The 18,138-nt window shown below is 38.0% G+C and overlaps 2 protein-coding genes across 5 annotated transcripts; one reads left to right on the plus strand and one right to left on the minus strand.

Moving 5' to 3' along the window:
* Positions 1–6,220: 6,220 nt before the first annotated feature.
* On the minus strand, positions 6,221–16,078 carry LOC117233605 (serine proteinase stubble-like). Of its 4 annotated transcripts, XM_033494074.1 has the most exons (11): positions 15,790–16,078; positions 13,062–15,627; positions 12,777–12,857; positions 9,649–9,834; positions 8,943–9,281; positions 8,025–8,101; positions 7,855–7,955; positions 7,665–7,764; positions 7,362–7,574; positions 7,038–7,151; positions 6,221–6,906 (listed from the first exon to the last, which is right to left on the minus strand). In XM_033494074.1, the coding sequence occupies exons 2-11, from the start codon at positions 13,156–13,158 to the stop codon at positions 6,751–6,753; spliced, it is 1,464 nt and encodes a 487-aa protein (XP_033349965.1). In that variant the 5' UTR covers positions 13,159–15,627; positions 15,790–16,078; the 3' UTR covers positions 6,221–6,750. The 4 variants fall into 4 exon arrangements, with proteins under 4 accessions (XP_033349965.1, XP_033349967.1, XP_033349963.1 ...); XM_033494076.1 differs by lacking the exon at positions 8,943–9,281; XM_033494072.1 differs by lacking the exons at positions 12,777–12,857; positions 13,062–15,627; positions 15,790–16,078 and adding an exon at positions 10,677–12,753.
* A 110-nt stretch (positions 16,079–16,188) lies between these two features.
* On the plus strand, positions 16,189–18,054 carry LOC117233607 (caspase-6). The gene is made up of 6 exons (XM_033494078.1): positions 16,189–16,413; positions 16,499–16,740; positions 16,837–17,119; positions 17,192–17,451; positions 17,530–17,797; positions 17,868–18,054. The coding sequence occupies exons 1-6, from the start codon at positions 16,276–16,278 to the stop codon at positions 17,985–17,987; spliced, it is 1,311 nt and encodes a 436-aa protein (XP_033349969.1). The 5' UTR covers positions 16,189–16,275; the 3' UTR covers positions 17,988–18,054.
* The last annotated feature ends 84 nt before the right edge of the window (positions 18,055–18,138 follow it).

Consider the following 18,138-nt stretch of genomic DNA (forward strand, 5'->3'; position numbering starts at 1 on the left):
ACTGCGAATACCGGCGAGCTTCGAGGCTCGGGCATTCGCAGCCTGAATCCCCGGGCGTCGCATTTCCAGCGCGAAACCAGCATCCAGTTCTGCCCTCTTTAGGTAAAACGTTCCATCTGGTAGCCGAGTTGTCGAAATTTTTCTCCTTCGAGACCCGGCTAAACGATAATTTGAACCACTCACGAGGCTATCTGGATGACGCGCGAATTCATTTTCGGCTCGTGCTCAGACTTTACGCTTGTTTTTTAATTGTCCGATAGCGTAACGGTAGCGTAGTCGGTTACGTGGCAAAAAGAGACGTAACGTTTCATTCTACGTTCGTCGTAATAAATTTCAGCTACTGAAAATGTTCCTTCTCGCCAATTTTCCCCTGTCTAGACGAAACAGGTGTTTCGTTCGATCGAGAGAGAGAGAGAGAGAGAGAGAGAGAGAGAAAGAGAGAAAGAGAAAAGATAAAAGACTTTGGATCCTAATAGTTTCGAGAGCCGAAGGAAACGTCAAGTTTCGCGAATCCAGAAATCAGATTTCAAGCCATCTCTGCGCTTTAATTAAAGAGGGCAGAGTTGCACGCTGCTCGCGTATCAAGGAGCAAGATCTGTATCTCGTTCGATCCGTCTCTTATGAAAGTAGGCGAGGAGACGCGGGCAAGAAAGAACAGGGAGGGAAATAAGAGGCAAAGTTACGAAGAGTAGAGAGAAATAGAATTGCGAGTGGAAGTGACGAGAGACGAAGTAAGAGGAAAAGGCGGTACTGGAAGCGGCGGCAAGAGGACTGCAGGAGAGGAAGATGGGAAACGAGAGCAAGAAGAGACGGAGAGTGAATTCTCTCTTATGAAACGAGATTTTCGTTCGATCCAACAACGACGAGCACGGAATACGCTAAGGATAACCGATATGTGCAGTTGCCGGTACGTGATCGGTCGAGAGAAAACGGAGGTGGATGAACGATCTCTCGATTTTCGTTACATTTGTGTATACGCGTATATAGAATAAGATAATCTAGAAATAATTGGATAACGTTTGGTAAAAACGCGAAAGTACCAACGACGAGTTTACGTGCAAAGGCTGACGAGCGAGAGACACGACGGGTACCAACGGTTTTAATCGTTTGGAATTTAGGAAAAGTTGATCGAGTCGATAGAATCAACGATAAATGAAAGTTCCGCTGGCGTTCAAGCCCATCTACGTTTCGTTCGATCGTATAAAATTCGTGACTCTTTCCAAGGAAATATCGGTGATATCTGTCGCCTTATCGAGCAGCTAATAGCCGCCTAATAGGTATCACACCCAGTTTTCAAGTAATCGGTCTGTTATCGGTTGTCCCGCGATATTTTACGTGGGTCCTACAACGCATTTGCTTATCCTGCTGATAAAAAATCTATTCGTTTTTAACCGCGTTTAGTTCAACGTATCTAAGCCCTCTCAAATATCGTTCCCTTATCGAGACATTGATTTTGATTCCTGGTATACTTATAAAAAACTAGAAGGAGGGGAGGAAAGTCCGAGGGGAAACAAGGGTGGGCATACCAAAAAAAAAAAAAAAAGAAGAAAAAATGATCTGTTCGATGAAATTTTCTTCCCATTTCTCTAAAAAGGAATCCGTAGGACCAGCGAAGGAACGTCGATCTTCGGAATGTTAATATCTTGCCAATTGTCGTCTTATTTACTCGCCTCGATGATACGCGCGTTTTATCGCCCGTGTTTCGTTACCCGATCAAGAATAAAATCACTTTTTTACTCTTTTTCCTAGTAAGTCGATTTGTTTTCGTTTCGACAATTTATACGGATAAACTAGTTGCGCGTAAAAGAATGACAGATCGCCGTATCTTTCACGCTTGTTATGATTCCTTGTATACTCTTGACAAATCGCAGCATAACCGAATACGAGTCGAAGGCAAACGGTACTAGTTCACCGGTGACCGCTTTTTAACCAAATAACACAGAGGGAAGAATATTTACTTAAGGATCGGAGCACGTTCAACGTACGTATACGAAATAAAAATTTTAAACGTTCCTCCTAATACACCAACCCGTGTCTACCAAACGTAGATCGATGGGCTACGTTCGTATTTTGTTTGCTCTTCGGCCAACGTTGTTATCCATTTCTATTAAAATATCTCCATCCATCGAATCTGGTAGCTGATAAGTATCGGGCTTGCAGCATTCTGTTGTAATTGCTGTTGAAAATAGTTGCCCAGCGTTTCTCGCGAATCCTTGATCCTGTATCCTGCTGCGCTTTTAGCTCGCCTGTTCTCGGACAAACCGTTGGAAATTCGAAAAATTATCCAAGCGGTTGAGAAATGGACGCAAGTGGCAACGATCTGTTTGCGATGCAACGTGCGTTTAATATGCGCCTGCGCCTGCACGTATACGCAGGTAGCACCTTTCAACCTCGGTCGTCGAGCAAACAGAAAAATTTTCAACCCATGATTATGCTCCGTCACGATAAACCAAGCTTATTTTTCCTCTCTTACCGTGTTTCGAGAAAATCCAAGGTTTCCGAAAGCCGCTCGTCCCGACAATTATTATACGCACCGACTCGTATCGTTATATCGTGTTGCCCGATTATTATCTAGAAAAGATCAGATCGTAATTTGAAATAATTATTTTTAACTCAACAACGTAAGCACGTGTTACATACTTTCGGCTATTAGCGTCTCGTTAATTTATATTACATCTTATCGATGTTCGTGTACCGTAGCTAAAAATCGGCCAATGTGCGCGGAACCTGCGAACGTCGATGCGTACACGCGCGTAACTACCATTCACGTGAAACGTATTTGCGTGTTTTTGCCCAATACAAAGTTCAATTTGACAAAGTTAAACGGTTGATAATCGTAATTAGCCGGATCATCGTAAATTTCGAAATTATATTTAACGATAACGATTTAGGATAAATATCGTTCTAAAGTCTAGTGGTGCCAAACTGAAAAGTAATTAACGATTTGATTGTTAATTCATCTGTTCTTATCGCAGGGATAAGATTGTCCGATTAATGCTTTGATTAGGTATCGCTGGCGATAGATAAATCTTAATTGGTGTCATGTATCGATTTGCTACGGCTTTTGTGTATATGTAAATCCTCTTAATCGTACTTTATCCCCTTCGCTAGATTCTGTTTAATTCGAACGGTACAAAGTATTGGAGGGAACGCGTGAAACATGTAACACAAGGCACGAAATCTGAAACACGAAAACCGAAAGGTGTGATAATCATTCGATAATGTGTAACGTATCAGTGTGATACAATATAAGCATTTACAGAGATTTATCTAAAAGGAATTCTAAACCGATAGAGCTATATGTACATGCGCGTGTAATATTCGTACGTGTTTCATTTTTACCTTTAGTCACCTATATATACTTTATATTCAATTTCTCAACTGCATACGCGTATGGCGAGTCACGAAAATATTTTTTTAGAAACTTATACATGTACGAAAGGTCTCGTACCGCGTGATACAAGTATTATCATGACTATATTGATAAACTATCAAGAAATAACGATAGATTTTAAACGATGGTCGTCTCAAGTTTTTATACTCGTTCGTAAAAACAGAACATTTTCGTTTGGTAGACTGCCGGATATTTTTCCACGTTACCGTTGATCGCGTCTTTATTTCATCGACGATATTCAATTACGAACAAATCCATCGATCGACTATCGTTGGACAAGAAATCGTTGTAAATATTGTATTTAATACACCTAACCTCAACCTAACCCCAATCTATTTACTATTTACCTGTCTACTTAGACAATTCGACGTTTCTTTTCAATAATATCTGTTTTCCCTGTGCTTGCCTTCCTTTTCCCTCTCTTCCTTTTCGTTCCCTTTTATTTTCCTAACGCTATCCATTCGATTTTCCGACTCTTTCGCTCTTCGACTCTCGCTACGCTACGGTTCGAGGTCTATCTCCTAATTAGAATCTTCCGGCCCCCATGTGGCCGCATCGTCAAGTTCGGCCCTCACCGCCCATTACTTTTAATGGCGTTGTTAATGAAACTAGGTGTCGCCAAATTAACCTCTCGTTTCAGCAACGCTCAACCGAAATAATAGAAAACTGCGTTATCTCGATGCGGAACGAAGACAATTCCGTTTCAAGTTCGTAATTTATAATACATGCATGTACACGCGTATAACTCGTTAAACGAAAACCGCGAAAACCACGGAACCAGTCTGCTGCCGTTACGTTCGGCTCGACCTCTTAAAAATCAATTTCATCTGATCGAATATCGTATCGATCGAACTTATTTAGGTTATACGCGCGTTACGCGATGATCGGATCGTTAATAACGAATATACTTATGTACATTGTTACTAAGACGAAATCGAAGAAGAGATGGGATTGACGTAACTAAAGTGTAGAGATCAAATTGGAAGAACGATAAGGATGAAAAGAATGGCGAAAGATATACGAAATTGTAAAGAAAATACGATGTAACGCGAAACAAGTACGCTACGTTTGAAAACCACTGGCACTGGCTGATTACCGCGGTAACCATCCCCCGAGCGCCAATTAATCTTAACTTTTACGGGGCAAACACTTTTCATTAAGCTCGGTCCTGCCTCCAACCGGAGTCGAGTTATCCCCTCCATGTTGCAACCTTAGCCACCCTTGCCTACTTTCCTCTTTTTTCCACCCCTACTCTTCCGGAGCACGGCAAGCTCCTCTTCGCACTCGTCCTCTACCGAGCATGCCGAGGAACTGCGAGGTACGGGCGAGGTACGGCGAGGAACGGCAAGGAAAATGGTTCCCCAGACAAGCGTTTAATCTGGCTCTAATTAGCAACTTACCCTCCGCCCACGTCTCGACGTTTCACTCGCTCTATCTTTCTCCTTCTCCTCCCTTTTACTCGATACTCCTCGTACTCTGTTCCTCTCCTCCTTTACCCCTTCTTCTGCCATACCCTTATCCACTCTATCCCCTTCTCTATGTGTAGGACACTTCCTTCGTGGTTTATCCAGTTGTTGCCAAGCTTTTAGCCAGGCCAAAAATACGAAACGCTTTCCATGGTTGCTGAATGTAACCACCGCTCCACCGACAGATATAGCGACTATTTAATCGCTCATTCGAAATAAAAACATTACACTGGATCAAATTTTCCTCCAATATCTCGTACAACGAACGATTCTTTATTTAAGCCTTATGCAAGGGTTATCTAACGAGTATTTAAACGGGTTTGAAGTTTACCGTCGAGTACTGAGAACTTTTACATTTTCCACGTAAAAATATGGGAAACATGCGAAACACATTTTGACAGGGAAATACGAAAGTTGTTAAAAGAAGTATAGGAATGGGTACTTAGGTATCCAATTGCCCGCGTTGAGGTTAAGTAATTTGTGAAATAAGAAAAAGAGATATAGTTCATTATCGACGTCGTTGTATCGGACCATTGACCAGATACGTATATATGAACATGTACATATGTAGGGGAAAGACTTGACCACGGTCGTATGCACGGGTCTGGAAACTACAATGGAAGAGATAAGGCTGTTAAAGTCGGGAACTGTACTTTACAAATTGACCACCATAGGAAGCGGCGATCGAGAAATTAGGATTTCGTATTTAACGCCATCCTTCGGTGAAAGCATCGAACGCGAAGAATATAAACTAAACCATTGAGCTTACTCGATAATTAAACTACTTTTCATAATTTTTTTAGCTCTAATTTTAAGTAAGTATATATATAATATTTCATCTATTACAGAAAAATGTTATTTAAATGAATATTAATTACGAACCATTATTAAATATACATTATTGTTTCCAACAAAGAAGTTTAACAAAATTATAACTTCCAAATCAAATATGGACACATATATTTAATGCTTTTATATTCGACAATTATATTAGAAAGTAAATTTGTTGTCAGCTTTTTTTAATTCATAAAAAATTTGTGTAATTATCGACGTTATCCACAATACGTCGAATACGTGAAAGAGACGGAGACAACCAAGTTCGAGTTATTTTCATACGATGGCGCTACACGGTAAATCTTAACTTTTCGATCGAAGCGCCTTATCGACTAGTCACTAAAAGGTACGAGCATGAAACTTACCATACGAGACTTCGTGTCGCGTTCTGAAATACCGATTTCGAAAAGAATCGGAATGTTTCTTATGGCCTCTGCGATTTGCTGAGGCGAATATAGGAATTACATGTCTGACTATTCGAAAATTTTATTACGCCATTTACAATTTATAACAAGACGCTAGTGTAATCAGTCCGAACGCGTTTATTCAAACAAAACTTTAGTTAATGCTTGATTAAATGAACTTCTCATGATTGAATTCATTTGTCTGAACATGAACTACTATTATACGAACAAGAAATCGTAAGTAGCAAGGAAAAGTTGCCTGATGCATACTTACCTTCAGTTTTCTAAGGATTTACTAGATCTAATAATCTGAATAAAACGTAACAATTTCCTTCAACGACGCAGAGATTGTATTCCAATTGTTCGTATAATAGTTAAGTAGTTTATAGCAATATGAATCATTGCTATTAATATCGATTCACAAATGTAAAAATTAAACTGTCCGGCATTGAATATTACAATGAATTATATTACATTGAATATTATAATACCGTAACTATACAGCATATAAAATTATATTGTAAACGATCGATCGTTATAAACTGGTATCTTCCAGCATAGCTTTTGCATGTACTGTTATCTCGTCACATTTGTCGAGCTACGTCTTTCAATTTCATTTATGTATCTCCTATGTCCTTATAAATTACAAAATCTAACTCATAACCTTGTCGATCCAAGGTACGAATTTCTGGATATTCGTATATACACCTGGCAGATGTTCCCGACCGCATCCTATACCCCATGACACGAGACCGATTAATACGTGTCTTCCTTCGACGGACATGGTTAAAGGACCACCCGAGTCCCCCTGTAATCGTATTTGTATTTATATCATTCAATAAATTAGATAGAACGAAATGTAATAGGCACTACTGGTCTGTCAAATATTTCATATGCACCAACTTAATGCAAATTCTGTATAAGCCAAGTTTAATTTACCTGACAGGAATCTCGTCCACCTTCCTTATATCCGGCGCATAAAAAGACGTCGTGAATGGTTTCGCGTCTTCCAGCCGCTCTAAACCAACGCTGACATCTTTCATTGGGGATTACCTGAAAGGCGTTACTTCGTATGTGATTCAACTTCGCTATTCGAATTTTGAGAAGAACTTTAACGTATGCTTATTTAAGATAGGAAATTATGCGTATAAGAAACTTGTTAGAAATGAAAATACACGATTGACTTTAGATCATGATCTACAGGACGCAACAGGATTGAAATAAAATTGAGTCCAAGTATGATAAGCGTGCTGGTGCACGTACTTCCACATCAACCTCTTGAAGAACCGACGGCGCCGAACTTTGCCCGTGTCTAGTTCTACCCCAACCGGCAACTGTCGCTGTGCGTCCAGAAATTTTGAGATTCTTGGCTGGTAAACAGACAGGTACGATATGTTGTTTGAACGCCACTGTTCTCGAAAGCTTCACCAATGCCACGTCGTTTCGGAAATCGGTTGGCGAGTATTGCGGATGAACCTGCGAGACAATTTCCGATAATAAAATCTCTACGTCTGTTTCACGGCGCAATTCGCATACAAAAATTAAATAACGTAGCTCATCGCCTACCTCTTTCCTTTCGACGTTGAATTCTTCGTGTAGCAATCGTTCGGATGCGTCTCTAACGTCCCATTCACCAAGACGAACTTTCAGGTTACTATTCGGTGTTCTGTACGAAAAAGAAAAAATTGATAATTACCATTCAAGTTGGTAGTGACGAATTGTAAAATGTTCTTGATACGTATTTCTGCATACTAACGTTGCGACACAGTGAGCCGCGGTAACGACCCATCTGTTGTTCAATAAGGCACCGCCGCATGACAACTTTTTTGTTAAGAATCCAGATTTGATAATGGCAGCCTAAATTTCGAAGGAAATACGTAAAACGATCGACTCTCTCGACTCTTTCAAATTTTACGATAAATTTACCTGCCATGGATGACTACCGAAACTGGAACTGTGCCCACCTACGATTCTATTACTTCTCGTGTAAAGTTCACCGCAACCTGCAATATAATGCAAAACAAAATCTGTATCATATACAAGGAAGAAGCTTTGCTTTGGTTTAAAGCAATCGAATAATGCGGTATCCGATATCGATATCGAATACATATTTGATATCACGATCGTATTAACACATTTTTTCAAATTGAACTTATCCAAGATCTCATGCTTCTTGTCTGTAAATTTCTTTCTGTGAATAGCACGCGGTCACGTTTTTCTACATTTCTCCCATTTTTCTCTCGTTTTTCATCTGCTTACTATCCTTCACCTAGTTTATCGTTGATATCTATTTATCGTTGTCGTGTATGATAGCGATAAAGCCACATGTATAAAAACGTGCAAAGCGAGAAGTGACAGAGAAAGACATTAAGCGAGGAAAAGTGCTTTCTTCTGTTCTGGTATTCGTTTATTCGCGGCGATGATTATCGTCAGAAAAATACAATAAATATTCTTTGATCCACTAATATTCCATTATAATTATTCTTTGACCCACTAATATTCCATTGTAAATATTCTGCGATCAATTAAGTCGTCGACTTACAAATTTCGAAGAATAACGCGAACTTTCTGAAAGATAATTTGTGAGGCAATAAAACACGATTAGTTAATTTCTATCAAGGAAAGCAAAATTACCCGATAAATTGCCATAATATTAATAGTTCACACATGATGACACCTATATTCTCCATAACATCGCTAATAACTTTGTAAATAATTCCAATTTAAAAAAAAAAAAAATAAGTAATACAAAATATTTGACCGACTTCTTTACGTGACGATCAGAAGTAGGAGAGTACGATATTGGTGCAAAACTTTTGATTGGTGCGACTTCATGCGGATTACCACGATATTTGGAATAATCCACGGAGTTTGAGACGTCCTCGTTTGGTGTGTGAATTCCCGAAACATCGGGATAAGCGACGTCATATTCATCCTGAGGATAATCAAGCTGCAGCGGATGATAAACCGATGGACGATTTGTATGCACAGGCCGATCGTAATTCCATGTCTGTGAAGACTCATAAATGGTTGTTGGTTTGTTTGCGATGTCTGCGTACAGGTAGCTCGTCCCGTGCTCGTTCTGACCGCTATACGTCGGTTTGCTCGGCCTTGCCGCGTTGTCGTAGATTTGCACATCATCGTCCACATAGGGATGTTGATTTCCCAAGTTTAACGAAAGTGCTATGTTTAAACAACCTTCATTTTACCTTTTCTACCTTATTAATCGCAATTTCCATTTAATTGTACTTATCACCGGGTCCATTCAACATATCGCTGAGCAAACCGTGTTTTCATACGTATCAGAAACAGAATCAGAGTTAATGGTCCCCACCATTATCAGTATCGTTATGTTGCATTGTTTCCTTTTTCCTCGACATTAAACGACATAAAGAATTAACTTTACCGCAAAGATCTTTTACAATTTGCATCGCACGTAATACAATCGAGGCTTAACGAGTAAGTAACTTTTAACAACGAAATATTTCGAAATTGGTTATCAAGGAGAAAAGGACTCGATAAAAATTGTAGAGATTTTATGACAACTCACTAGCATTTTGCAGTAGCCCGATTGTCGGTCGTGGTACTTTGTCGGGGATGTCATCGTCGTCGACGCAACAGCTCCATATCAATCCTCCGGAACAGAGATCGACCGGACGACCACCTCCGAGAACGCAACTAATACTAAGGCCACAATCGAATGTCGTTCCTTTGTACGTACACGTTTGCGGTATCACTAAAACAGAACAGTTATCGACAATCATTCACCATTTCTTCACACTTGAAGGTAATAAAACTGCACCGCGTAAAATAAACAGCGTATAAGGGAAAAATATTCCGAATTTCATCCCCTTAACGTTACAGTGACTCGCAAAAGTATTCGAACACCTTTTACGGATATATCATGCGTATATTATACGAAATATTTAGAAATTTCACGAGGATTCTGATCAGACACGATTATCATGATTATATTGGGCAAATTTGAAGCTAATCCGAAAAAAATGTTCAAGCAATAGAACAGTTTACAAGGTAATCATTTAATGGTTTTATGCTAATCACTCGCATTCGATCTTTTAGAGATTATTATATTTTTTTATGGGTAGTGTCTTGTCATGTCTTGTATCTAGCATTGTTGTTCGAGTGGCATACGGCATCGCGTTGCTTTTCTTTCGGTCTGTTTCTTGAGATAAACACATGGCTGCTTTCGTTTCGAATAACGATTTCATAAGTGAAATCGTGAATTCAACTCATAGTGACGAGATCGAGCAGGAAAGTCGGACGACTAGCGGCTCGATTATTATATTTCGAATTATTGTACCAGTATTGTATCAAATGAACGTCTTTGAGCGTTTATTCGATCATTACCGATCGTAAATTGTCCATAGTCCGTCGTTATACATATTTTGTCTGTTGTACACCGCATTGCTTGTTTGTTCGTTTTTTGTTTCGATTTACTCTACAAAGAAGGATATTCGATCTTTATAATATATCTTTTCTCAAACTGAAGACTTTATATTTTAACAAGTCAATCACGATTATATTCCTCAATCTCGATTTTTATTGTACGAAACGTACTTCTACCCAACATGTCCATTAAGCCATTCTGCAGATCGTTATTATGACCTCGATGATCTCCCGTGTAATTTCGTTTTTTCCTCAGAGCCTCGACAAGGAGGGTGCCTTGCTGTTGACTGGTTAATTTACGTCTTCTTCCTTGCCTGTAACTTGTCGACGTTAGCTGTTCCAATTCCTCGCCGTTCATCTTTTTCTTCAATCGATCAAGAAAACCTGTAAAATCATTTTCTTCACTGGTATCGTTCGAATATCCGTTATCGATGATACGTTCATTCGTTAGCTGTCGTTGTTGAACGTTAACGTTATCCAACGTCGAAATATAACTTTCACTATCGTTGTCACTATCATCAACTGTACGTATATCGTGTCTCCCTGCTATTTGTCTTCTCCAATCGCCATTTCCGACCGTGTCAGCCTCCGACGAGTCTTTTCTATTGGAATAATCCAACCTACCTTCCGATAGACCTTTATTTCTAACGAACACTCTGCGAACAATAGCGTTTCGAGGCTTGTCAAAATGATCGTAATCTCCATCGTTCCACGAGTTTTCTCTTCTCGGATCGAAACATGTTTTCACGCCAATTTCACGTACAGGGTTATCAAATTTCTGACCCCCAACTACCGTCAAACTATTGTCCAGTTTATTTGTTTCCCTCGGGCTTCTTTTATCCGACAGTTGCTTCTTAATCCATAAATTGAGAGGGTCTTGTTCTACGAACTGTCCGTTGGATAGCAACGTAAATTTCTCTGCTCTTTCATTTTTCTTGGATTTCTGCAATTTCGAAAACCAATTGTGTAAATGTGACAAAGACGGTGTAGTGGAAGAGGCCAAAGGACGATCGTAAGTCACTGCATCGTAGTTACTGTACTTGAGTGCAGTAGCGGTTACTATTAGGAACACGTGTACAGTCGCAGTGACACTCATGGTCTGATATCTTTCTAATTTATTTCGTAAATAAATTAGAACTCGTATTAACGAGTCGTCACAATTCGTACCATAGTTACGCGTAATTTACTTGTTACCGATAAAACTCTCGACTTCATCGAGAATCGAATTGCTTTGTTACCGTTGAAGAGCGCGCAGGTTGCCAATGATCCATGGAAGATATCCGACACCGTCGTGCCTTCGACATTTTACCTTCGTTCCATCGATTTAATCGAACTTTGTGTATGTCACCTGATAAATTTCAGTAATTTTCTGTGCACGGTAACCACCTTTCGGATCTGTCCTTTTTTTTTTAAATGATTCGATAAAAGACAAGCGTCGATTAACCAACAACGTTCACCTATTGTACGTGTAATTTTGATCACCGTTTACGCTCATGCCATAAATATCGTTTCCGTTGCGACACTTAAAAAAATTAATTCTTGCTTAGCCTATTACGAATTGATGCGTTCCACCGACTAACGAGACTCTACCGGCATCTAAAGAAGCGTTCCCGGCTTTCACCAACGTCAGCTTTCTCATTGCTACGATAGCGTGTCTTCCCTGACATTGGTTCCCCACTCGTCCTCTTCTTCACTCTCTTTTGCTTTCTTCCCCCTACCTTGTTGTCCTCGCGTCCTTTCTTTCCGTTGTTCTTTGCCTTTCTTCCTTTCTTTTCCCACGTATAATGTACATATTTGCATGTTATATATGCACAGTAGCAACAGTAGCGACAGTAGCTCACCAAACAATTCGATCACTTCTAAAAACGTTTTACGTTTAATAAACCTTAAGGCTAATTACTAAGACTATTTAATAAACTTTAACCCTTATAAGCTGTCATGGGTGAAAGTTCACTGCGAAACATCAGTAGAATTAAAGAAGCTGATTCACAAATGATTTATTATTACGCAATATAGACGGGGAGCAGAAGAATTATTGTTTCCGATAAATAATTAACTATATAGCATTGCGACGATATTATCACAGGCCGATAATATCGAAAGAAAATTCGCATCGAGTGAAATTTCATTTGTGATATCTTCTAAGAGTTAATGTTGGTTATTAGACTGCCTAACTGTAATTCCGAGATGAAACATTTAAGTCTATTACATCTATTAACGATTCGAATCGTTTAATTTTTGGGTCGCGGTGTAGATTCACATAAAACTTACGTCCGAGTTCGTCGAAAAATCGTGTCTGTCCTTCTGTATCGATTACATTTTCCATCGCAGTTTCCTTCTTTGTATCTAGATCTAGAATCGAAATGCGTAATTTATATTATATATTATATACTATATTATATTAGCACAAACGTTATGTAAGAAGAAACATAACCGACGTTCTGCCAAAATGTTTTCATCCATGTGAATTTATATCTTCGTGAAAATTAAGGGCAACGATACGAATAGACTGTATGTAAATATGCTATTCGCTTGCTTTTATTAACTCAGACTCACCGAAATTCTCTAAATACCGGTCATTTTTCCTGATATCGGCTTGACAATAGAATCCAACAAGAAGCCGAGTGAAAAGTAAACTTGCAAGCCAATTCATTTCTCTTTTCTACCAGCGATCTAAAACAAGATCGATCGACAAAGATTTGACTCGTTGCCGACTCGTTGTAGCTCCTCTAGTCGTTCACCAATGCGAAGGAACACCCTAAATCTTTACGCTTTGCGAATCGAAAATTCGCAGTTTCCGTGCAGTGTCTTTTCCTTCGAAACAGTTTTATTCCCCGATCTTTTTCAAACGTTAACTCGCCGATATTACCGATCGATACTTGCATAGCTCCTGTGATTTATTCGAACAGAATCGCAATAAAAAAGTTCAATCGATAATCTAGCATCCTTGCTAGAACCTCTCTCTCTCTCTCTCTCTCTCTCTCTATCTATCTATCTATCTATTTATGTTTAAATATAATCCTCTCGAATCAGGTCAGAAAGATACTAAATTCTAAAGAATACCGTTGATCGATCACATTTCTATTTTTATCGTTTATCGACGATAATTGCAACTCGAACAAACTTACGACTCGTCTAAATATATAGTCGTAATCTTACGATGAAATATGATCCTACCCCTAAATGAGGGTCTCTATCTTTCTTCACAAAGTACACATTAATGAGAAAATTTGTCTCGATAGGAACGCCTGAAAAGTTCTGCAAATGTTTAATTTCATTTCTGAACTTTGTGTGTCTTTTTCCTGGATACCGTTCGTGTACCGTAAGAATACGCGAAGCGTAGCGAAGGCATTCACACGTAGTGTGGTCCGGTAGAAAAGTGGGTCGTGAAACCAGGCCACCGAAACAAGTGGCACGTCGTCTCTTCGTGTGGTTGTTGCTTCGTAACACGTTCTCAGTACCCTACGACGTCCCGTGAACGTGCGGTACACGCGTGAAACCGTAGCATTACACCGTTTGGTTATTAGTGAAAGTTAGACTCAGTAACTTTCGACTTTGACAATGCCGATTTGAATCGCACGTATGAATCGGCTCGTCGAAATACTCTTGGTAGGACAATTCCCATCTTTGCACGCCTGCCACGCGTTCTCTTCCCTTCCTCTTGCCACGTGACGTTCAAAAGGGGCTGCTTAACGATAAACATGAGCATTCGTCAGACCGTTTCTTTTCACACCGCGTGCTGAAACCGGTGAACATTGTCTGGATCACGAGTTCCTTCAAAAATTCCACGCGGACCATTGCGTTTATGATATCCAACAATACATTTGCCTCCGGTTATTAATTATTTAATCGTAGATTATTACTCGATCGATTGGTGCTTTATGCTGGCGCACACATACCCACGCACGCACACTGGCATACGCACACGCCAACCCACGACTGACGATGACCGAAATGAATGAAAAGTACCGATCCTTAGAACGATAAGAGGAACAAGTGTTTGATTTCAATTACATTTCCATCACGATCGGAATCACTTTGACGTCTTTCCTTCGCCGATTACCCGATGACACTGCGAAGAAAGGAGGAGATCCTCGGCATAAGGTTGACTACTGATGAGGAACGGAAATACAGCATCCAGAGACCACTCTCTCTCTCTCCTGATAGTTCCTTTCATACGGCTTTTCTCACTACCCCTCCACCTTTCTTTCTTTCCTTTCCAAATCGTTATCTTCCTCATTCGGATGCACCGGACGATTCCTTCGCTTACTTTCAACTCGTATTCTGCATTTATACAGACCCTGGTTATCGAATTAGGTCCACATGCAGAAATTCCACTCTTCGAACTGTGACATCCTATATACATAGAAGTATATCAAAATGGCATTCTTGACTATAAATAGCAATTGTTTAATTTATTTAACTTCTTGTTATTGTACATCATATTGAAAGTGTCTGAAGCTTAGTCAAAGACATCTGTGTACTCACCACCGTCGATCATTGTGGTAAACCTGTACTAAACCCGTAAAAATCTAAATTTCCCAAAGTCATATTCAATTAGTTTTTATGTACAACATTTTTAGTGCCAAAGGTGAAATTACCTTTTAATGTCAAACCATTTTTTTATTAGTTGCTAGAAACTAGCTTTGCCAGAAATCATATGAAAAATTATAGTGAAAGTAGAAGAGTGAGAGTACCGTCAAGAACGATTTCGAATGTAGGACAAAGTGCCAAAAATAATGGTTTTTAAAAACTGTTCCGATTTCGGCCCCTCTCTTTCTCGTAAACAGCTAAATTAACGGCATTCTCACTTTTTTAAATTCCTTCCTATTGCTCGTTCTTCCTTGTCGTCCTACCTTTGACTATCAGCTGCACATAGTTTTCTAATTGTAAATTGGTCTCTTGAAAGAAGGCCATCAGACTTCTAAGCACTCTTTCCTTGAGGGTTCCAGTTAATTTTCTGACATTATTTCTTACTCTCTCTCTACATTTTCTTGAGTCTTCTTTTCTAGGCTGATCCTTTCTGTATACATAGAATAACAGCATTTCCATAATGCGTGATCATAATCAGATTCTTTTAATAATACCCTTTTATTTGTGATATTATGTTTTCCAATGGAATCTACAATCGATTGTATTTTTAATTAAATAATCTTATTCTGTACTGTATCGGTAAAGTCGCATATGACACGAAAATTAACGCGATCAATATCAACGAACATCAATCCTCAAATTCCTCCGACAATCAAAAGTGGGATACGAAAAAATATTACATGTTACTTACTTGTTTGTTGTATTTAATTTCTTCTAGCGGTTGCCATATCGATATTGAAATTATTCATATTCGATTAATCGATTAATTTAAGTAAATTGCTCGATCTATCGATCTCTAAATTCGAGATGTGTTGATCGAATATTATTCTTCGTTTATCGATATCTGCCGACACTCATTTCGATTTTTCTCTCTAAATTCCTTTTTTGAATAAAACTTGTTTATAGAACAACAAATCGTGAAAAATTAATCTGTCAAAATAAAATTATAAGTTAAATAATTAAACATAAGTGGCAATATCATTCGTGACAAGATTTTACCAATACAGACGATACCTATCGAAATTTTCGAGTCAGGCTGAGTCACTTTGTGAACTTCATCGTATTAAGATATCATATTAAGATGGTGAAATAAGACAAAACATCGTTTCGGTACGAACGATAAATTTGTAACAATTAATTGAGCAATTTTACTAAAGGATATGGATTATTACTTAACATGGATCGAAAGCATCGAGAAATATTAGACTCGTGTTACGAAGATATTGTACCTAGAATAAATATAATCAAATTATGGCCAAAACTGTTTGAAAATAAAGTTTTTAATAGAGATGACGTGAATATTTCGCGCTGGATAGTAAGAAACTTTTTAAAATTTCCTGAACATTTTACGACTATAAATTATATAGAGTGACTTGTGAATTTTGTAATATTTTATATAGAAAGACATCACAAATAAAACAACAGTACATGAAATATATTTGACGATAAAAACACGAGGACCACTTGCATTTTCTCGTTTTCTTGCAAGCCTAAGACAAAGTAACCATGAAGATTTAGCAGATATTTTGGAAGGAACAAGAACTCCATTACCTATTACTAACACGCCAAGTTATGGTAATCATAATGAATGCACGAAAGAAAGCAATGTAGAGGAAACTACTTTTATTCCAACTGCAGAAGGGTAAAGTTTAAAGTCCTACTAATTAGCTTTAATTTATTTTGTATGTATATCTTATTCTGCATTTACTGTATCAATTGTATTTCCATTTTTAAAAAGACCACAAGGCGACTTTTTTCGTAATATACAAGTATTAGAGGAACCACTACAAATTTTAGTACAGAAAGCTACAAAATTCTTAGATGGGCCTGAATATGAAAATGTTCAAACATATCCAATGCGTAGCAAACCCCGTGGACTGGTTTTAATAATAACAAATATTGATTACAAACATCCAGATAAAGAAGATAGAAATTCGGCTATATATGATGAATCAAACTTAAAACAACTTTTTAGACAAATGGGTTTTGAAGTTTCTTCCTATTGCAATCTAACAGCACAGGTAAATATGGATACATTTACATATTAAAAAACAAATGAAAACTTTATATCACATACGCTATTTCTTTCCAAGAAAATGTTAGAGAGAATTAAAGAATTTTCTCAACGTAAAGAGTTACGCAAGGTTGATTCTTGCTTTGTTATAATAAGTAGTCATGGTAATGTTAATACACAGTATGAAGTCACAGAAATAGAAGGTGTAGAAGAGCATATGCAAGACAAAGTGCAAAATCAAAAAACTGTTTTATGTACTGATATTTTGAGTTATTTCACTGCAGAAGCTTGTCCCAATCTTGCAGGGAAACCAAAGATTTTCATTTTTCAATTATGTAGGTAAGTGCTAAATCCACTATAAAAGTATCATAGATACATATAGTGATAATATTTTATTATTATACAATGATCTTTTAGAGGAAAGAAAAAACAAAAATCAGTAAAAGAACCTAGACATACAACAGATACATCTAACTTTCAACATTCCTCTGATGAAACTACTAATGTTAAAAGAAATGGTAGGGAGACACTGAGATGTTATGAAGATATGTTACTTTCATATGCTACCCTTCCAGGATATGTTGCCTTCCGAGACAAAATAACTGGTAGTTGGTTCATACAAATTTTGTGTGAAGTATTTATGAAATATGCTCATAAAGCTCATCTTCAGGATTTATTAAACATGGTGAATAAATCTTATGAAAGTATATTAATGCCATTCTATACATTAGTTACAATTAGTTAATGCTTCACAGGTTGATGAGAGATTAAAAATACAAAGGACTAATGGAGGAGACTGTCAGACATTAACGATAACACTGATTGGATTCAATAAACATTGTTATCTTAATCCTGGTCTTTTTGAACAGATATGATCTTAGAAACTTGCCATTGAACAGAATGCATAATCTATATATATATATATATATAGATTAACATTTTTTCAACAAATTTTATATATCGAGTGTATTTATTTATATATAAATTTTATATATTTGAATATGAATTAATATTAAACTGGGCAAA

The sequence above is a fragment of the Bombus vosnesenskii genome, unplaced genomic scaffold, assembly GCF_011952255.1.
Source record: "Bombus vosnesenskii isolate JDL3184/JDL3185 unplaced genomic scaffold, Bvos_JDL3184-5_v1.1 scf7180000013297, whole genome shotgun sequence".
Lineage (NCBI taxonomy): Eukaryota > Metazoa > Arthropoda > Insecta > Hymenoptera > Apidae > Bombus > Bombus vosnesenskii.